The sequence below is a fragment of the Taudactylus pleione genome, unplaced genomic scaffold (assembly GCF_031769625.1).
Source record: "Taudactylus pleione unplaced genomic scaffold, aTauple2 ptg001597l, whole genome shotgun sequence".
Classification (NCBI taxonomy): Eukaryota; Metazoa; Chordata; class Amphibia; order Anura; family Myobatrachidae; genus Taudactylus; species Taudactylus pleione.
In genome coordinates this window covers 147,415-171,535 of record NW_028285994.1, presented here as the reverse complement: position 1 = coordinate 171,535, position 24,121 = coordinate 147,415, and the positions used below count along the sequence as shown (strand labels likewise).

General features: G+C 42.9%; 1 protein-coding gene across 1 annotated transcript in view; it reads right to left on the bottom strand.

Annotated features, from left to right (window-relative positions):
• The window catches only part of LOC148442167 (alanine aminotransferase 2-like), a 384,891-nt gene extending 362,380 nt beyond the window's left edge, over positions 1-22,511 (bottom strand). Inside the window, exon 1 of the mRNA XM_088464134.1 lies at positions 22,389-22,511. Within this exon, the coding sequence (XP_088320260.1) occupies positions 22,389-22,511 (123 nt within the window). The remainder of the gene's footprint in view (positions 1-22,388) is intronic.
• Positions 22,512-24,121: the final 1,610 nt, after the last annotated feature.

Here is a 24,121-nt window from a genome sequence, read left to right as displayed (position 1 = left end):
CCTACACTTAGCTATACAACATTGTGGTAGAGACACTTACATCCTACACTTAGTAATGTCACATTGTGGTAGAGACACTTACATCCTACACTTAGTACACTTAGCTATGTCACATTGTGGTAGAGAAACTTACATCCTACACTTAGTACACTTAGCTATGTCACATTGTGGTAGAGACACTTACGTCCTACACTTAGCTATGTCACATTGTGGTAGAGACACTTACATCCAACACTTAGTAATGTTACATTGTGGTAGCGACACTTACATCCTACACTTAGTACACTTAGCTATGTTACATTGTGGTAGAGACACTTACATCCTACACTTAGTAAACTTAGCTATGTCACATTGTTGTAGAGATGCTTACAGCATACACTTAGCTACTGTATGTCACATTGTGGTAGAGACACTTACAGCCTACACTTAGCTACTGTATGTTACATTGTGGTAGAGATGCTTAGGTCCTACACTTAGCTATGTCACATTGTGGTAGAGATGCTTACATCCTACACTTAGCTATGTCACATTGTGGTAGAGATGCTTAGGTCCTACACTTAGTACACTTAGCTATGTCACATTGTGGTAGAGACGCTTACAGCATACAATTAGCTATGTCACATTGTGGTAGAGAAACTTACATCCTACACTTAGTACACTTAGCTATGTCACATTGTGGTTGAGACGCTTAGGTCCTACACTTAGTACACTTAGCTATGTCACATTGTGGTAGAGACACTTACATCCTACACTTAGTACACTTAGCTATGTCACATTGTGGTAGAGACACTTACATCTTACACTTAGTACACTTAGCTATGTCACATTGTGGTAGAGACACTTACAGCCTACACTTAGTACACTTAACTATGTCACATTGTGGTAGAGACACTTACATCCTACACTTAGTACACTTAGCTATGTCATATTGTGGTAGAGACACTTACATCCTACACTTAGTACACTTACCTATGTCACATTGTGGTAGAGACACTTACCGCCAACATTTAGTACACTTAACAATGTCACATTGTGGTAGAGACACTTACAGCCTAAACTTAGCAACTGTATGTCACATTGTGGTAGAGATGCTTAGGTCCTACACTTAGTACACTTAGCTATGTCACATTGTGGTAGAGATGCTTAGGTCCTACACTTAGTACACTTAGCTATGTCACATTGTGGTAGAGACACTTACATCCTACACTTAGTAATGTCACATTGTGGTAGAGACACTTACATCCTACACTTAGCTATGTCGCACTGTGGTCGAGACACTTACATCCTACACTTAGTAATGTCATATTGTGGTAGAGACACTTACATCCTATACTTTGTAATGTTACATTGTGCTAGAGACACTTACGTCCTACACTTAGCTATGTCACATTGTGGTAGAGACACTTACATACTACACTTAGTAATGTCACATTGTGGTAGAGACACTTACATCCTACACTTAGTACACTTAGCTATGTTACATTGTGGTAGAGACACTTACATCCTACACTTAGTACACTTAGCTATGTCACATTGTGGTAGAGACACTTACATCCTACACTTAGCTATGTCACATTGTGGTAGAGACACATTCATCCTACACTTAGTACACTTAGCTATGTCACATTGTGGTAGAGACACTTACATCCTACACTTAGCTATGTCACATTGTGGTAGAGACACTTACATCCTTCACTTAGTACACTTAGCTATGTCACATTCTGGTAGAGACACTTACATCCTACACTTAGTACACTTAGCTATGTCACATTGTGGTAGAGACACTTACATCCTACACTTAGTAAAGTCACATTGTGGTAGAGACACTTACATCCTACACTTAGCTATGTCGCATTGTGGTAGAGACACTTACATCCTACACTTAGTAATGTCATATTGTGGTAGAGACACTTACATACTACACTTAGTAATGTCACATTGTGGTAGAGACACTTACATCCTACACTTAGCTATGTCACATTGTGGTAGAGACACTTACATCCTACACTTAGTAATGTCACATTGTGGTAGAGACACTTACATCCTACACTTAGTACACTTAGCTATGTCACATTGTGGTAGAGACACTTACATCCTACACTTAGTACACTTAGCTATGTCACATTGTGGTAGAGACACTTACATCCTACACTTAGCTATGTCATATTGTGGAAGAGACACTTACATCCAACACTTAGCTATGTCATATTGTGGTAGAGACACTTAGGTCCTACACTTATCTATGTCACATTGTGGTAGAGACACTTACAGCCTACACTTAGCTATGTCACATTGTGGTAGAGACACTTACATCCTACACTTAGCTATGTCACATTGTGGTAGAGACACTTACATCCTACTATTAGTACACTTAGCTATGTCACATTGTGGTAGAGACACTTACATCCTACACTTAGTACACTTAGCTATGTCACATTGTGGTAGAGTCACTTACATCCTACACTTAGTACACTTAGCTATGTCACATTGTGGTAGAGACACACAGGGGTGCCGAGAGGGGGGGGAGTGGGTACAGATTACCCGGGCTTCCTTAGGGGCCTGGCGCCCCCCCCTTACAGCAGCCCAGCACACTGCGTGTGCTGAGCTGCAGTTGGAGACTGCTCGTGGCTGCTGAGCAGCAGCCACAGCAGTCTCCTATGCCTGTGCAGGGGAGTGATCACACTGATCATGCCCCCCCTGGCTTTGCGCCGGGCGGAGGCGGCTCAGAGCGCCCCCCATCCCCAGCGCTGCAAATCTTTTTTCTATTTTTTTCTGTCACCAAGGGGGCTTGGCCATGCCTCCCGTGATTAGGCCACCATTCCCCCTATTACTGGGGCCTGCCATGGCTCTTGGCAGGCCTGGAGACACATCCTACACTTAGCTATGTCACATTGTGGTAGAGACACTTATATCCTACACTTAGCTATGTCATATTGTGGTAGAGACACATCCTACACTTAGCTATGTCACATTGTGGTAGAGACACTTACATCCTACACTTAGTAATGTCACATTGTGGTAGAGACACTTACATCCTACACTTAGTACACTTAGCTATGTCATATTGTGGTAGAGACACATCCTACACTTAGTACACTTAGCTATGTCACATTGTGGAGGAGACACTTACATCCTACACTTAGCTATGTCATATTGTGGTAGAGACACATCCTACACTTAGTACACTTAGCTATGTCACATTGTGGTAGAGACACTTACATCCTTCACTTAGCTATGTCATATTGTGGTAGAGACACTTACATCCTACACTTAGCAATGTCATATTGTGGTAGAGACTCTTAGGTCCTACACTTAGCTATGTCATATTGTGGTAGAGACACATCCTACTCTTAGTACACTTAGCTATGTCACATTGTGGTAGAGACACTTACATCCTATACTTAGCTATGTCACATTGTGGTAGAGACACTTAGGTCCTACACTTAGCTATGTCACATTGTGGTAAAGACACTTAGGTCCTACACTTAGCTATGTCATATTGTGGTAGAGACACTTAGGTCCTACACTTAGCTATGTCACATTGTGGAGGAGACACTTACATCCTACACTTAGCTATGTCATATTGTGGTAGAGACACATCCTACTCTTAGTACACTTAGCTATGTCACATTGTGGTAGAGACACTTACATCCTACACTTAGCTATGTCACATTGTGGTAGAGACACTTAGGTCCTACACTTAGCTAAGTCACATTGTTGTAAAGACACTTAGGTCCTACACTTAGCTATGTCATATTGTGGTAGAGACACTTAGGTCCTACACTTAGCTATGTCACATTGTGGTAGAGATGCTTACTTCCTACACTTAGCTATGTCACATTGTGGTAGAGACACTTAGGTCCTACACTTAGGTATGTCATATTGTGGTAGAGACACTTAGGTCCTACCCTTATCTATGTCATATTGTGGTAGAGACACTTACATCCTACACTTAGCTATGTCATATTGTGGTAGAGACACTTAGGTCCTACACTTAGCTATGTCACATTGTGGTAGAGACACTTAGGTCCTACACTTAGCTATGTCATATTGTGGTAGAGACACTTAGGTCCTACACTTAGCTATGTCACATTGTGGTAGAGACACTTACATCCTACACTTAGCTATATCACATTGTGGTAGAGACACTTACATCCTACACTTAGCTATGTCACATTGTGGTAGAGACACTTACATCCTACACTTAGTAATGTCATATTGTGGTAGAGGCACTTACATCCTACACTTAGCTATGCAACATTGTGGTAGAGACACTTACATCCTACACTTAGTAATGTCACATTGTGGTAGAGACACTTACATCCTACACTTAGTACACTTAGCTATGTCACATTGTGGTAGAGAAACTTACATCCTACACTTAGTACACTTAGCTATGTCACATTGTGGTAGAGACACTTACATCCTACACTTAGCTATGTCACATTGTGGTAGAGACACTTACATCCTACACTTAGTACACTTAGCTATGTCACATTGTGGTAGAGACACTTACATCCTACACTTAGTACACTTAGCTATGTCACATTGTGGTAGAGACACTTACAGCCTACACTTAGTAATGTCACATTGTGGTAGAGACACTTACATCCTACACTTAGTAATGTCATATTGTGGTAGAGACACTTACATCCTACACTTAGTAATGTCACATTGTGGTAGAGACACTTACGTCCTACACTTAGCTATGTCACATTGTGGTAGAGACACTTACGTCCTACACTTAGCTATGTCACATTGTGGTAGAGACACTTACATCCAACACTTAGTAATGTTACATTGTGGTAGCGACACTTACATCCTACACTTAGTACACTTAGCTATGTTACATTGTGGTAGAGACACTTACATCCTACACTTAGTAAACTTAGCTATGTCACATTGTGGTAGAGATGCTTACAGCATACACTTAGCTACTGTATGTCACATTGTGGTAGAGACACTTACAGCCTACACTTAGCTACTGTATGTTACATTGTGGTAGAGATGCTTAGGTCCTACACTTAGCTATGTCACATTGTGGTAGAGATGCTTACATCCTACACTTAGCTATGTCACATTGTGGTAGAGATGCTTAGGTCCTACACTTAGTACACTTAGCTATGTCACATTGTGGTAGAGACGCTTACAGCATACAATTAGCTATGTCACATTGTGGTAGAGAAACTTACATCCTACACTTAGTACACTTAGCTATGTCACATTGTGGTTGAGACGCTTAGGTCCTACACTTAGTACACTTAGCTATGTCACATTGTGGTAGAGACACTTACATCCTATACTTAGTACACTTAGCTATGTCACATTGTGGTAGAGACACTTACATCTTACACTTAGTACACTTAGCTATGTCACATTGTGGTAGAGACACTTACATCCTACACTTAGCTATGTCACATTGTGGTAGAGACACTTACATCCTTCACTTAGTACACTTAGCTATGTCACATTCTGGTAGAGACACTTACATCCTACACTTAGTACACTTAGCTATGTCACATTGTGGTAGAGACACTTACATCCTACACTTAGTAAAGTCACATTGTGGTAGAGACACTTACATCCTACACTTAGCTATGTCGCATTGTGGTAGAGACACTTACATCCTACACTTAGTAATGTCATATTGTGGTAGAGACACTTACATACTACACTTAGTAATGTCACATTGTGGTAGAGACACTTACATCCTACACTTAGCTATGTCACATTGTGGTAGAGACACTTACAGCCTACACTTAGTAATGTCACATTGTGGTAGAGACACTTACAGCATACACTTAGCTATGTCACATTGTGGTAGAGACACTTACATCCTACACTTAGCTATGTCACATTGTGGTAGAGACACTTACATCCTACACTTAGCTATGTAACATTGTGGTAGAGACACTTACATCCTACACTTAACTATGTCACATTGTGGTAGAGACACTTACATCCTTCACTTAGCTATGTCACATTGTGGTAGAGACACTTACATCCTACACTTAGCTATGTCATATTGTGGAAGAGACACTTACATCCAACACTTAGCTATGTCATATTGTGGTAGAGACACTTAGATCCTACCCTTATCTATGTCACATTGTGGTAGAGACACTTACAGCCTACACTTAGCTATGTCACATTGTGGTAGAGACACTTACATCCTACACTTAGCTATGTCACATTGTGGTAGAGACACTTACATCCTACACTTAGTACACTTAGCTATGTCACATTGTGGTAGAGACACACAGGGGTGCCGAGAGGGGGGGAGTGGGTACAGACTTCCCGGGCTTTCTGAGGGGCCTGGCGCCCCCCCCTTACAGCAGCCCAGCACACTGCGTGTGCTGAGCTGCAGTTGGAGACTGCTCGTGGCTGCTGAGCAGCAGCCACAGCAGTCTCCTATGCCTGTGCAGGGGAGCGATCACACTGATCACGCCCCCCCTGGCTTTGCGCCGGGCGGAGGGGGCTCAGAGCGCCGCCCATCCCCAGCGCTGCAAATCTTTTTTATATTTTTTTCTGTCACCAAGGGGGCTTGGCCACGCCTCCCGTGATTAGGCCACCATTCCCCCTATTACTGGGGCCTGCCACGGCTCTTGGCAGGCCTGGAGACACATCCTACACTTAGCTATGTCACATTGTGGTAGAGACACTTATATCCTACACTTAGCTATGTCATATTGTGGTAGAGACACATCCTACACTTAGCTATGTCACATTGTGGTAGAGACACTTACATACTACACTTAGTAATGTCACATTGTGGTAGAGACACTTACATCCTACACTTAGTACACTTAGCTATGTCATATTGTGGTAGAGACACATCCTACACTTAGTACACTTAGCTATGTCACATTGTGGAGGAGACACTTACATCCTACACTTAGCTATGTCATATTGTGGTAGAGACACATCCTACACTTAGTACACTTAGCTATGTCACATTGTGGTAGAGACACTTACATCCTACACTTAGCTATGTCACATTGTGGTAGAGACACTTACATCCTACACTTAGTAATGTCACATTGTGGTAGAGGCACTTACATCCTACACTTAGCTATGCAACATTGTGGTAGAGACACTTACATCCTACACTTAGTAATGTCACATTGTGGTAGAGACACTTACATCCTACACTTAGTACACTTAGCTATGTCACATTGTGGTAGAGAAACTTACATCCTACACTTAGTACACTTAGCTATGTCACATTGTGGTAGAGACACTTACATCCTACACTTAGCTATGTCACATTGTGGTAGAGACACTTACATCCTACACTTAGTAATGTCACATTGTGGTAGAGGCACTTACATCCTACACTTAGCTATGCAACATTGTGGTAGAGACACTTACATCCTACACTTAGTAATGTCACATTGTGGTAGAGACACTTACATCCTACACTTAGTACACTTAGCTATGTCACATTGTGGTAGAGAAACTTACATCCTACACTTAGTACACTTAGCTATGTCACATTGTGGTAGAGACACTTACATCCTACACTTAGCTATGTCACATTGTGGTAGAGACACTTACATCCTACACTTAGTACACTTAGCTATGTCACATTGTGGTAGAGACACTTACAGCATACACTTAGCTATGTCACATTGTGGTAGAGACACTTACATCCTACACTTAGCTATGTCACATTGTGGTAGAGACACTTACATCCTACACTTAGCTATGTAACATTGTGGTAGAGACACTTACATCCTACACTTAGCTATGTCACATTGTGGTAGAGACACTTACATCCTTCACTTAGCTATGTCACATTGTGGTAGAGACACTTACATCCTACACTTAGCTATGTCATATTGTGGAAGAGACACTTACATCCAACACTTAGCTATGTCATATTGTGGTAGAGACACTTAGGTCTTACCCTTATCTATGTCACATTGTGGTAGAGACACTTACAGCCTACACTTAGCTATGTCACATTGTGGTAGAGACACTTACATCCTACACTTAGTACACTTAGCTATGTCACATTGTGGTAGAGACACACAGGGGTGCCGAGAGGGGGGGTGTGGGTACAGACTTCCCGGGCTTCCTGAGGGGCCTGGCGCCCCCCCCTTACAGCAGCCCAGCACACTGCGTGTGCTGAGCTGCAGTTGGAGACTGCTCGTGGCTGCTGAGCAGCAGCCACAGCAGTCTCCTATGCCTGTGCAGGGGAGCGATCACACTGATCACGCCCCCCCTGGCTTTGCGCCGGGCGGAGGGGGCTCAGATCGCCCCCCATCCCCAGCGCTGCAAATCTTTTTTCTATTTTTTTCTGTCACCAAGGGGGCTTGGCCACGCCTCCCGTGATTAGGCCACCATTCCCCCTATTACTGGGGCCTGCCACGGCTCTTGGCAGGCCTGGAGACACATCCTACACTTAGCTATGTCACATTGTGGTAGAGACACTTATATCCTACACTTAGCTATGTCATATTGTGGTAGAGACACATCCTACACTTAGCTATGTCACATTGTGGTAGAGACACTTACATACTACACTTAGTAATGTCAATTTGTGGTAGAGACACTTACATCCTACACTTAGTACACTTAGCTATGTCATATTGTGGTAGAGACACATCCTACACTTAGTACACTTAGCTATGTCACATTGTGGAGGAGACACTTACATCCTACACTTAGCTATGTCATATTGTGGTAGAGACACATCCTACACTTAGTACACTTAGCTATGTCACATTGTGGTAGAGACACTTACATCCTACACTTAGCTATGTCATATTGTGGTAGAGACACTTACATCCTACACTTAGCTATGTCATATTGTGGTAGAGACTCTTAGGTCCTACACTTAGCTATGTCACATTGTGGTAGAGACACATCCTACACTTAGCTATGTCATATTGTGGTAGAGACACATCCTACTCTTAGTACACTTAGCTATGTCACATTGTGGTAGAGACACTTACATCCTACACTTAGCTATGTCACATTGTGGTAGAGACACTTAGGTCCTACACTTAGCTATGTCACATTGTGGTAGAGACATTAAGGTCCTACACTTAGCTATGTCACATTGTGGTAGAGACACTTAGGTCCTACACTTAGCTATGTCACATTGTGGTAGAGACACTTACATCCTACACTTAGCTATGTCATATTGTGGTAGAGACTCTTAGGTCCTACACTTAGCTATGTCACATTGTGGTAGAGACACATCCTACACTTAGCTATGTCATATTGTGGTAGAGACACATCCTTCTCTTAGTATACTTAGCTATGTCACATTGTGGTAGAGACACTTACATCCTACACTTAGCTATGTCACATTGTGGTAGAGACACTTAGGTCCTACACTTAGCTATGTCACACTGTGGTAGAGACACTTAGGTCCTACACTTAGCTATGTCATATTGTGGTAGAGGCACTTAGGTCCTACACTTAGCTATGTCACATTGTGGTAGAGACACTTACATCCTACACTTAGCTATAACACATTGTGGTAGAGACACTTACATCCTACACTTAGCTATGTCACATTGTGGTAGAGACACTTAGGTCCTACACTTAGCTATGTCAAATTGTGGTAGAGACACTTACATCCTACACTTAGCTATGTAACATTGTGGTAGAGACACTTAGGTCCTACACTTAGCTATGTCACATTGTGGTAGAGACACTTACATCCTACACTTAGCTTTGTAACATTGTGGTAGAGACACTTACATCCTACACTTAGCTATGTCACATTGTGGTAGAGACACTTACAGCCTACACTTAGCTATGTCACATTGTGGTAGAGACACTTAGGTCCTACACTTAGCTATGTCACATTGTGGTAGAGACACTTACATCCTACACTTAGCTATGTCATATTGTGGTAGAGACACTTAGGTCCTACACTTAGCTATGTCACATTGTGGTAGAGACACTTAGGTCCTACACTTAGCTATGTCATATTGTGGTAGAGACACTTACATCCTACTCTTAGCTATGTCATATTGTGGTAGAGACACTTAGGTCCTACACTTAGCTATGTCACATTGTGGTAGAGACACTTACATCCTACTCTTAGCTATGTCACATTGTGGTAGAGACACTTAGGTCCTACACTTAGCTATTTCACATTGTGGTAGAGACACTTAGGTCCTACACTTAGCTATGTCATATTGTGGTAGAGACACTTACATCCTACACTTAGCTATGTCATATTGTGGTAGAGACACTTACATCCTACACTTAGCTATGTCATATTGTGGTAGAGACACTTACATCCTACTCTTAGCTATGTCACATTGTGGTAGAGACACTTAGGTCCTACACTTAGCTATGTCATATTGTGGTAGAGACACTTACATCCTACACTTAGCTATTTCACATTGTGGTAGAGACACTTAGGTCCTACACTTAGCTATGTCATATTGTGGTAGAGACACTTACATCCTACACTTAGCTATGCAACATTGTGGTAGAGACACTTACATCCTACACTTAGTAATGTCACACTGTGGTAGAGACACTTACATCCTACACTTAGTACACTTAGCTATGTCACATTGTGGTAGAGAAACTTACATCCTACACTTAGTACACTTAGCTATGTCACATTGTGGTAGAGACACTTACATCCTACACTTAGCTATGTCACATTGTGGTAGAGACACTTACATCCTACACTTAGTACACTTAGCTATGTCACATTGTGGTAGAGACACTTACAGCATACACTTAGCTATGTCACATTGTGGTAGAGACACTTACATCCTACACTTAGCTATGTCACATTGTGGTAGAGACACTTACATCCTACACTTAGCTATGTAACATTGTGGTAGAGACACTTACATCCTACACTTAACTATGTCACATTGTGGTAGAGACACTTACATCCTTCACTTAGCTATGTCACATTGTGGTAGAGACACTTACATCCTACACTTAGCTATGTCATATTGTGGAAGAGACACTTACATCCAACACTTAGCTATGTCATATTGTGGTAGAGACACTTAGATCCTACCCTTATCTATGTCACATTGTGGTAGAGACACTTACAGCCTACACTTAGCTATGTCACATTGTGGTAGAGACACTTACATCCTACACTTAGCTATGTCACATTGTGGTAGAGACACTTACATCCTACACTTAGTACACTTAGCTATGTCACATTGTGGTAGAGACACACAGGGGTGCCGAGAGGGGGGGAGTGGGTACAGACTTCCCGGGCTTTCTGAGGGGCCTGGCGCCCCCCCCTTACAGCAGCCCAGCACACTGCGTGTGCTGAGCTGCAGTTGGAGACTGCTCGTGGCTGCTGAGCAGCAGCCACAGCAGTCTCCTATGCCTGTGCAGGGGAGCAATCACACTGATCACGCCCCCCCTGGCTTTGCGCCGGGCGGAGGGGGCTCAGAGCGCCGCCCATCCCCAGCGCTGCAAATCTTTTTTCTATTTTTTTCTGTCACCAAGGGGGCTTGGCCACGCCTCCCGTGATTAGGCCACCATTCCCCCTATTACTGGGGCCTGCCACGGCTCTTGGCAGGCCTGGAGACACATCCTACACTTAGCTATGTCACATTGTGGTAGAGACACTTATATCCTACACTTAGCTATGTCATATTGTGGTAGAGACACATCCTACACTTAGCTATGTCACATTGTGGTAGAGACACTTACATACTACACTTAGTAATGTCACATTGTGGTAGAGACACTTACATCCTACACTTAGTACACTTAGCTATGTCATATTGTGGTAGAGACACATCCTACACTTAGTACACTTAGCTATGTCACATTGTGGAGGAGACACTTACATCCTACACTTAGCTATGTCATATTGTGGTAGAGACACATCCTACACTTAGTACACTTAGCTATGTCACATTGTGGTAGAGACACTTACATCCTACACTTAGCTATGTCACATTGTGGTAGAGACACTTACATCCTACACTTAGTAATGTCACATTGTGGTAGAGGCACTTACATCCTACACTTAGCTATGCAACATTGTGGTAGAGACACTTACATCCTACACTTAGTAATGTCACATTGTGGTAGAGACACTTACATCCTACACTTAGTACACTTAGCTATGTCACATTGTGGTAGAGAAACTTACATCCTACACTTAGTACAATTAGCTATGTCACATTGTGGTAGAGACACTTACATCCTACACTTAGCTATGTCACATTGTGGTAGAGACACTTACATCCTACACTTAGTAATGTCACATTGTGGTAGAGGCACTTACATCCTACACTTAGCTATGCAACATTGTGGTAGAGACACTTACATCCTACACTTAGTAATGTCACATTGTGGTAGAGACACTTACATCCTACACTTAGTACACTTAGCTATGTCACATTGTGGTAGAGAAACTTACATCCTACACTTAGTACACTTAGCTATGTCACATTGTGGTAGAGACACTTACATCCTACACTTAGCTATGTCACATTGTGGTAGAGACACTTACATCCTACACTTAGTACACTTAGCTATGTCACATTGTGGTAGAGACACTTACAGCATACACTTAGCTATGTCACATTGTGGTAGAGACACTTACATCCTACACTTAGCTATGTCACATTGTGGTAGAGACACTTACATCCTACACTTAGCTATGTAACATTGTGGTAGAGACACTTACATCCTACACTTAGCTATGTCACATTGTGGTAGAGACACTTACATCCTTCACTTAGCTATGTCACATTGTGGTAGAGACACTTACATCCTACACTTAGCTATGTCATATTGTGGAAGAGACACTTACATCCAACACTTAGCTATGTCATATTGTGGTAGAGACACTTAGGTCCTACCCTTATCTATGTCACATTGTGGTAGAGACACTTACAGCCTACACTTAGCTATGTCACATTGTGGTAGAGACACTTACATCCTACACTTAGTACACTTAGCTATGTCACATTGTGGTAGAGACACACAGGGGTGCCGAGAGGGGGGGTGTGGGTACAGACTTCCCGGGCTTCCTGAGGGGCCTGGCGCCCCCCCCTTACAGCAGCCCAGCACACTGCGTGTGCTGAGCTGCAGTTGGAGACTGCTCGTGGCTGCTGAGCAGCAGCCACAGCAGTCTCCTATGCCTGTGCAGGGGAGCGATCACACTGATCACGCCCCCCCTGGCTTTGCGCCGGGCGGAGGGGGCTCAGATCGCCCCCCATCCCCAGCGCTGCAAATCTTTTTTCTATTTTTTTCTGTCACCAAGGGGGCTTGGCCACGCCTCCCGTGATTAGGCCACCATTCCCCCTATTACTGGGGCCTGCCACGGCTCTTGGCAGGCCTGGAGACACATCCTACACTTAGCTATGTCACATTGTGGTAGAGACACTTATATCCTACACTTAGCTATGTCATATTGTGGTAGAGACACATCCTACACTTAGCTATGTCACATTGTGGTAGAGACACTTACATACTACACTTAGTAATGTCAATTTGTGGTAGAGACACTTACATCCTACACTTAGTACACTTAGCTATGTCATATTGTGGTAGAGACACATCCTACACTTAGTACACTTAGCTATGTCACATTGTGGAGGAGACACTTACATCCTACACTTAGCTATGTCATATTGTGGTAGAGACACATCCTACACTTAGTACACTTAGCTATGTCACATTGTGGTAGAGACACTTACATCCTACACTTAGCTATGTCATATTGTGGTAGAGACACTTACATCCTACACTTAGCTATGTCATATTGTGGTAGAGACTCTTAGGTCCTACACTTAGCTATGTCACATTGTGGTAGAGACACATCCTACACTTAGCTATGTCATATTGTGGTAGAGACACATCCTACTCTTAGTACACTTAGCTATGTCACATTGTGGTAGAGACACTTACATCCTACACTTAGCTATGTCACATTGTGGTAGAGACACTTAGGTCCTACACTTAGCTATGTCACATTGTGGTAGAGACACTTAGGTCCTACACTTAGCTATGTCACATTGTGGTAGAGACACTTAGGTCCTACACTTAGCTATGTCACATTGTGGTAGAGACACTTACATCCTACACTTAGCTATGTCATATTGTGGTAGAGACTCTTAGGTCCTACACTTAGCTATGTCACATTGTGGTAGAGACACATCCTACACTTAGCTATGTCATATTGTGGTAGAGACACATCCTTCTCTTAGTATACTTAGCTATGTCACATTGTGGTAGAGACACTTACATCCTACACTTAGCTATGTCACATTGTGGTAGAGACACTTAGGTCCTACACTTAGCTATGTCACACTGTGGTAGAGACACTTAGGTCCTACACTTAGCTATGTCATATTGTGGTAGAGGCACTTAGGTCCTACACTTAGCTATGTCACATTGTGGTAGAGACACTTACATCCTACACTTAGCTATAACACATTGTGGTAGAGACACTTACATCCTACACTTAGCTATGTCACATTGTGGTAGAGACACTTAGGTCCTACACTTAGCTATGTCAAATTGTGGTAGAGACACTTACATCCTACACTTAGCTATGTAACATTGTGGTAGAGACACTTAGGTCCTACACTTAGCTATGTCACATTGTGGTAGAGACACTTACATCCTACACTTAGCTTTGTAACATTGTGGTAGAGACACTTACATCCTACACTTAGCTATGTCACATTGTGGTAGAGACACTTACAGCCTACACTTAGCTATGTCACATTGTGGTAGAGACACTTAGGTCCTACACTTAGCTATGTCACATTGTGGTAGAGACACTTACATCCTACACTTAGCTATGTCATATTGTGGTAGAGACACTTAGGTCCTACACTTAGCTATGTCACATTGTGGTAGAGACACTTAGGTCCTACACTTAGCTATGTCATATTGTGGTAGAGACACTTACATCCTACTCTTAGCTATGTCATATTGTGGTAGAGACACTTAGGTCCTACACTTAGCTATGTCACATTGTGGTAGAGACACTTACATCCTACTCTTAGCTATGTCACATTGTGGTAGAGACACTTAGGTCCTACACTTAGCTATTTCACATTGTGGTAGAGACACTTAGGTCCTACACTTAGCTATGTCATATTGTGGTAGAGACACTTACATCCTACACTTAGCTATGTCATATTGTGGTAGAGACACTTACATCCTACACTTAGCTATGTCATATTGTGGTAGAGACACTTACATCCTACTCTTAGCTATGTCACATTGTGGTAGAGACACTTAGGTCCTACACTTAGCTATGTCATATTGTGGTAGAGACACTTACATCCTACACTTAGCTATTTCACATTGTGGTAGAGACACTTAGGTCCTACACTTAGCTATGTCATATTGTGGTAGAGACACTTACATCCTACACTTAGCTATGCAACATTGTGGTAGAGACACTTACATCCTACACTTAGTAATGTCACATTGTGGTAGAGACACTTACATCCTACACTTAGTACACTTAGCTATGTCACATTGTGGTAGAGAAACTTACATCCTACACTTAGTACACTTAGCTATGTCACATTGTGGTAGAGACACTTACATCCTACACTTAGCTATGTCACATTGTGGTAGAGACACTTACATCCTACACTTAGTACACTTAGCTATGTCACATTGTGGTAGAGACACTTACAGCATACACTTAGCTATGTCACATTGTGGTAGAGACACTTACATCCTACACTTAGCTATGTCACATTGTGGTAGAGACACTTACATCCTACACTTAGCTATGTAACATTGTGGTAGAGACACTTACATCCTACACTTAACTATGTCACATTGTGGTAGAGACACTTACATCCTTCACTTAGCTATGTCACATTGTGGTAGAGACACTTACATCCTACACTTAGCTATGTCATATTGTGGAAGAGACACTTACATCCAACACTTAGCTATGTCATATTGTGGTAGAGACACTTAGATCCTACCCTTATCTATGTCACATTGTGGTAGAGACACTTACAGCCTACACTTAGCTATGTCACATTGTGGTAGAGACACTTACATCCTACACTTAGCTATGTCACATTGTGGTAGAGACACTTACATCCTACACTTAGTACACTTAGCTATGTCACATTGTGGTAGAGACACACAGGGGTGCCGAGAGGGGGGGAGTGGGTACAGACTTCCCGGGCTTTCTGAGGGGCCTGGCGCCCCCCCCTTACAGCAGCCCAGCACACTGCGTGTGCTGAGCTGCAGTTGGAGACTGCTCGTGGCTGCTGAGCAGCAGCCACAGCAGTCTCCTATGCCTGTGCAGGGGAGCGATCACACTGATCACGCCCCCCCTGGCTTTGCGCCGGGCGGAGGGGGCTCAGAGCGCCGCCCATCCCCAGCGCTGCAAATCTTTTTTCTATTTTTTTCTGTCACCAAGGGGGCTTGGCCACGCCTCCCGTGATTAGGCCACCATTCCCCCTATTACTGGGGCCTGCCACGGCTCTTGGCAGGCCTGGAGACACATCCTACACTTAGCTATGTCACATTGTGGTAGAGACACTTATATCCTACACTTAGCTATGTCATATTGTGGTAGAGACACATCCTACACTTAGCTATGTCACATTGTGGTAGAGACACTTACATACTACACTTAGTAATGTCACATTGTGGTAGAGACACTTACATCCTACACTTAGTACACTTAGCTATGTCATATTGTGGTAGAGACACATCCTACACTTAGTACACTTAGCTATGTCACATTGTGGAGGAGACACTTACATCCTACACTTAGCTATGTCATATTGTGGTAGAGACACATCCTACACTTAGTACACTTAGCTATGTCACATTGTGGTAGAGACACTTACATCCTACACTTAGCTATGTCACATTGTGGTAGAGACACTTACATCCTACACTTAGTAATGTCACATTGTGGTAGAGGCACTTACATCCTACACTTAGCTATGCAACATTGTGGTAGAGACACTTACATCCTACACTTAGTAATGTCACATTGTGGTAGAGACACTTACATCCTACACTTAGTACACTTAGCTATGTCACATTGTGGTAGAGAAACTTACATCCTACACTTAGTACACTTAGCTATGTCACATTGTGGTAGAGACACTTACATCCTACACTTAGCTATGTCACATTGTGGTAGAGACACTTACATCCTACACTTAGTACACTTAGCTATGTCACATTGTGGTAGAGACACTTACAGCATACACTTAGCTATGTCACATTGTGGTAGAGACACTTACATCCTACACTTAGCTATGTCACATTGTGGTAGAGACACTTACATCCTACACTTAGCTATGTAACATTGTGGTAGAGACACTTACATCCTTCACTTAGCTATGTCACATTGTGGTAGAGACACTTACATCCTACACTTAGCTATGTCATATTGTGGAAGAGACACTTACATCCAACACTTAGCTATGTCATATTGTGGTAGAGACACTTAGGTCCTACCCTTATCTATGTCACATTGTGGTAGAGACACTTACAGCCTACACTTAGCTATGTCACATTGTGGTAGAGACACTTACATCCTACACTTAGCTATGTCACATTGTGGTAGAGACACTTACATCCTACACTTAGTACACTTAGCTATGTCACATTGTGGTAGAGACACACAGGGGTGCCGAGAGGGGGGGAGTGGGTACAGACTTCCCGGGCTTTCTGAGGGGCCTGGCGCCCCCCCCTTACAGCAGCCCAGCACACTGCGTGTGCTGAGCTGCAGTTGGAGACTGCTCGTGGCTGCTGAGCAGCAGCCACAGCAGTCTCCTATGCCTGTGCAGGGGAGCGATCACACTGATCACGCCCCCCTGGCTTTGCGCCGGGCGGAGGGGGCTCAGAGCGCCCCCCATCCCCAGCGCTGCAAATCTTTTTTCTATTTTTTTCTGTCACCATGGGGGCTTGGCCACGCCTCCCGTGATTAGGCCACCATTCCCCCTATTACTGGGGCCTGCCACGGCTCTTGGCAGGCCTGGAGACACATCCTACACTTAGCTATGTCACATTGTGGTAGAGACACTTATATCCTACACTTAGCTATGTCATATTGTGGTAGAGACACATCCTACACTTAGCTATGTCACATTGTGGTAGAGACACTTACATACTACACTTAGTAATGTCACATTGTGGTAGAGACACTTACATCCTACACTTAGTACACTTAGCTATGTCATATTGTGGTAGAGACACATCCTACACTTAGTACACTTAGCTATGTCACATTGTGGAGGAGACACTTACATCCTACACTTAGCTATGTCATATTGTGGTAGAGACACATCCTACACTTAGTACACTTAGCTATGTCACATTGTGGTAGAGACACTTACATCCTACACTTAGCTATGTCACATTGTGGTAGAGACACTTACATCCTACACTTAGTAATGTCACATTGTGGTAGAGGCACTTACATCCTACACTTAGCTATGCAACATTGTGGTAGAGACACTTACATCCTACACTTAGTAATGTCACATTGTGGTAGAGACACTTACATCCTACACTTAGTACACTTAGCTATGTCACATTGTGGTAGAGAAACTTACATCCTACACTTAGTACACTTAGCTATGTCACATTGTGGTAGAGACACTTACATCCTACACTTAGCTATGTCACATTGTGGTAGAGACACTTACATCCTACACTTAGTACACTTAGCTATGTCACATTGTGGTAGAGACACTTACAGCATACACTTAGCTATGTCACATTGTGGTAGAGACACTTACATCCTACACTTAGCTATGTCACATTGTGGTAGAGACACTTACATCCTACACTTAGCTATGTAACATTGTGGTAGAGACACTTACATCCTACACTTAGCTATGTCACATTGTGGTAGAGACACTTACATCCTTCACTTAGCTATGTCACATTGTGGTAGAGACACTTACATCCTACACTTAGCTATGTCATATTGTGGAAGAGACACTTACATCCAACACTTAGCTATGTCATATTGTGGTAGAGACACTTAGGTCCTACCCTTATCTATGTCACATTGTGGTAGAGACACTTACAGCCTACACTTAGCTATGTCACATTGTGGTAGAGACACTTACATCCTACACTTAGTACACTTAGCTATGTCACATTGTGGTAGAGACACACAGGGGTGCCGAGAGGGGGGGAGTGGGTACAGACTTCCCGGGCTTCCTGAGGGGCCTGGCGCCCCCCCCTTACAGCAGCCCAGCACACTGCGTGTGCTGAGCTGCAGTTGGAGACTGCTCGTGGCTGCTGAGCAGCAGCCACAGCAGTCTCCTATGCCTGTGCAGGGGAGCGATCACACTGATCACGCCCCCCCTGGCTTTGCGCCGGGCGGAGGGGGCTCAGATCGCCCCCCATCCCCAGCGCTGCAAATCTTTTTTCTATTTTTTTCTGTCACCAAGGGGGCTTGGCCACGCCTCCCGTGATTAGGCCACCATTCCCCCTATTACTGGGGCCTGCCACGGCTCTTGGCAGGCCTGGAGACACATCCTACACTTAGCTATGTCACATTGTGGTAGAGACACTTATATCCTACACTTAGCTATGTCATATTGTGGTAGAGACACATCCTACACTTAGCTATGTCACATTGTGGTAGAGACACTTACATACTACACTTAGTAATGTCAATTTGTGGTAGAGACACTTACATCCTACACTTAGTACACTTAGCTATGTCATATTGTGGTAGAGACACATCCTACACTTAGTACACTTAGCTATGTCACATTGTGGAGGAGACACTTACATCCTACACTTAGCTATGTCATATTGTGGTAGAGACACATCCTACACTTAGTACACTTAGCTATGTCACATTGTGGTAGAGACACTTACATCCTACACTTAGCTATGTCATATTGTGGTAGAGACACTTACATCCTACACTTAGCTATGTCATATTGTGGTAGAGACTCTTAGGTCCTACACTTAGCTATGTCACATTGTGGTAGAGACACATCCTACACTTAGCTATGTCATATTGTGGTAGAGACACATCCTACTCTTAGTACACTTAGCTATGTCACATTGTGGTAGAGACACTTACATCCTACACTTAGCTATGTCACATTGTGGTAGAGACACTTAGGTCCTACACTTAGCTATGTCACATTGTGGTAGAGACACTTAGGTCCTACACTTAGCTATGTCATATTGTGGTAGAGGCACTTAGGTCCTACACTTAGCTATGTCACATTGTGGTAGAGACACTTACATCCTACACTTAGCTATAACACATTGTGGTAGAGACACTTACATCCTACACTTAGCTATGTCATATTGTGGTAGAGACACTTAGGTCCTACACTTAGCTATGTCATATTGTGGTAGAGACACTTACATCCTACACTTAGCTATGTAACATTGTGGTAGAGACACTTAGGTCCTACACTTAGCTATGTCACATTGTGGTAGAGACACTTACATCCTACACTTAGCTTTGTCACATTGTGGTAGAGACACTTACATCCTACACTTAGCTATGTCACATTGTGGTAGAGACACTTAGGTCCTACACTTAGCTATGTCACATTGTGGTAGAGACACTTACATCCTACACTTAGCTATGTCATATTGCGGTAGAGACACTTACATTCTACACTTAGCTTTGCCACATTGTGGTAGAGACACTTACATCCTACACTTAGCTATGTCACATTGTGGTAGAGACATTTAGGTCCTACACTTAGCTATGTCACATTGTGGTAGAGACACTTACATCCTACACTTAGCTATGTCATATTGTGGTAGAGACACTTAGGTCCTACACTTAGCTATGTCATATTGTGGTAGAGACACTTAGGTCCTACACTTAGCTATGTCATATTGTGGTAGAGACACTTACATCCTACTCTTAGCTATGTCATATTGTGGTAGAGACACTTAGGTCCTACACTTAGCTATGTCACATTGTGGTAGAGACACTTACATCCTACTCTTAGCTATGTCACATTGTGATAGAGACACTTAGGTCCTACACTTAGCTATTTCACATTGTGGTAGAGACACTTAGGTCCTACACTTAGCTATGTCATATTGTGGTAGAGACACTTACATCCTACACTTAGCTATGTCATATTGTGGTAGAGACACTTACATCCTACACTTAGCTATGTAATATTGTGGTAGAGACACTTACATCCTACACTTAGCTATGTCACATTGTGGTAGAGACACTTAGGTCCTACACTTAGCTATGTAACATTGTGGTTGAGACACTTAGGTCCTACACTTAGCTATCTCACATTGTGGTAGAGACACTTACATCCTACACTTAGCTTTGTCACATTGTGGTAGAGACACTTACATCCAACACTTAGCTATGTCATATTGTGGTAGAGACACTTAGGTCCTACACTTATCTATGTCACATTGTGGTAGAGACACTTACAGCCTACACTTAGCTATGTCACATTGTGGTAGAGACACTTACATCCTACACTTAGCTATGTCACATTGTGGTAGAGACACTTAGGTCCTACACTTAGCTATGTCACATTGTGGTAGAGACACTTGCATCCTACACTTAGCTATGTCATATTGTGGTAGAGACACTTAGGTCCTACACTTAGCTATGTCATATTGTGGTAGAGACACTTAGGTCCTACACTTAGCTATGTCACATTGTGGTAGAGACACTTAGGTCCTACACTTAGCTATGTCATATTGTGGTAGAGACACTTACATCCTACTCTTAGCTATGTCATATTGTGGTAGAGACACTTCGGTCCTACACTTAGCTATGTCACATTGTGGTAGAGACACTTACATCCTACACTTAGCTATGTCACATTGTGGTAGAGACACTTAGGTCCTACACTTAGCTATTTCACATTGTGGTAGAGACACTTAGGTCCTACACTTAGCTATGTCATATTGTGGTAGAGACACTTACATCCTACACTTAGCTATGTCATATTGTGGTAGAGACACTTACATCCTACACTTAGCTATGTCATATTGTGGTAGAGACACTTACATCCTACACTTAGCTATGTCATATTGTGGTAGAGACACTTACATCCTACACTTAGCTATGTCATATTGTGGTAGAGACACTTACATCCTACACTTAGCTATGTCACATTGTGGTTGAGATACTTAGGTCCTACACTTAGCTATGTCATATTGTGGTAGAGACACTTACATCCTACACTTAGCTATGTCACATTGTGGTAGATACACTTAGGTCCTACACTTAGCTATGTCACATTGTGGTAGAGACACTTACATCCTACACTTAGCTATGTCACATTGTGGTAGAGACACTTAGGTCCTACACTTAGCTATGTCACATTGTGGTAGAGACACTTAGGTCCTACTCTTAGCTATGTCATATTGTGGTAGAGACAACTGATCGGCCAAAGCTAAGTTGCACCAGCTAAAGTGAGCCTTAGTTCTGTTACCTCCTCAATCTCTCTCTGGATCTCCACAGCTCGGACTGACAGGGATCCCAAGATGGCGACGCTGATGTCTAGAACACTCTGATTCATTGATTCCAAAGTCAGCAGCTTTTTTCTGGGCAGCATCTTGTCTTCAGGTCACCGTTCCCCAACTTAGATGTAGAGAGAAATGTGGTGTCATTATCAGGGGAGAGATTACTGACCCCACTCCTGTAGACATATGTCATACTCAGGTAAGTACAGTGTAGGCTTTTGGCTAAAGGTAAGTATCAGAAGTTGAGGTAAGTAGGGATATGCGCTGTGCTATGTCCATGGTCTGACCGATACAGGTTGTGCTATTGGTGTCACCCTCACACAGACACTATGTCCAGGGTCTTTCTCTAGCAAAGTATTTATTGGCTCAAGTTTACACTTAGAGGAAACAGAGAAAAGTTCCTGTTACTTCAAATGTTTATATCTAATCCAAACAGTTTCTATGCACAATATAAATGATAGTTTTTAACAATAACTTTCACTTGAGACAACAATAATTATATTTATTCAGCTGGACCTTTGCTTTATAAACTTCTCTGGCTGGAAAAACTTCTGGTCAATCAGCGGAGTCAATTGTACATTATAGTGAAATCTTGGTACTAATACATGGATGCACTTGCACTTTCCTTTTAATAAAATAAACTTAGAGCAGAACCATTTATACGTTGTGAACAATTTAAGAAAAAATGCAGGTTACAGATTACAATTTCCACAGTATCTGACAAAGGCCCTCATTCAGACCCGGACGCAAGTGACAGTTCGTACTTTCGGCGTACGTAAAAAAATATTTAAATTCAAGCACACGCTCGTATTTTCGCACGCAGACAAACATCCTCCCCAAACTCAAGCGACCCCTCCTCTAACTAACGAGCGTGCCAAATAGCGAGCGTACATCCCCAAAGTGGCTTGAAGGGAACCCACGCACTAGTACTACCCGGAAGTTGGACTGTCAGATTTCGATTAACTGCTCGTTTATTCTGCCTACCTCCCTCAATCGTATCATGCCAATCAATATATCAATTAGCTTAATTGTTTTTTTTTTTTAACACAATGCAATAAACTTTATTTATGTCCGTGTTTGTGTTTACCCGCAGAATACGTACGGCTTAAACATTCGCTTTAAATTGTCAAAATACATGTTAGAGCCAATTAAATAATTGTTCTATTTGTTTTTCTACCCGCATATTTCCCGGAGTTCATTTCTTTATTTAAATTAGCTTACGCATGTCACTGCATCAAGCCTATCATAAGTCTCAAGAGATTTCTGGCCCTGGCGAACACATGACTCATACACTAACCAATAGAATTGGTCCTGTTAATTACCCAAATACATTAGCCAATCATAAAATTTTGGGGCACTTTATCAAAAATGATTTTTATGAAAAACACCATTGCCATCATGAGAGCCTCCGCATTCACCAGGCGCGAGCTGCTGGTGCTAACAGAGGTCATGGATAGGCGGTTCACCAGCCAGCCTCCACCCATCACCAACCGCGAAAAGCGTTCCGCATATGCGAAGGTACGGGCCCGCCTGCGCTCCTTCGGCTCACGCCGCCAGATCGGGCAGCTGGAGCGCAGGTGGTCGGACCTGCAACAGCGGACGCCCCGCTTGCTGGCATGCTTTCGCATGCAGATCGCCGAAAGTAAGTTTTATGGATTGTGGTTTTCATGTTTGTCTTTGTGGCCCTAACTGCATGGCCATG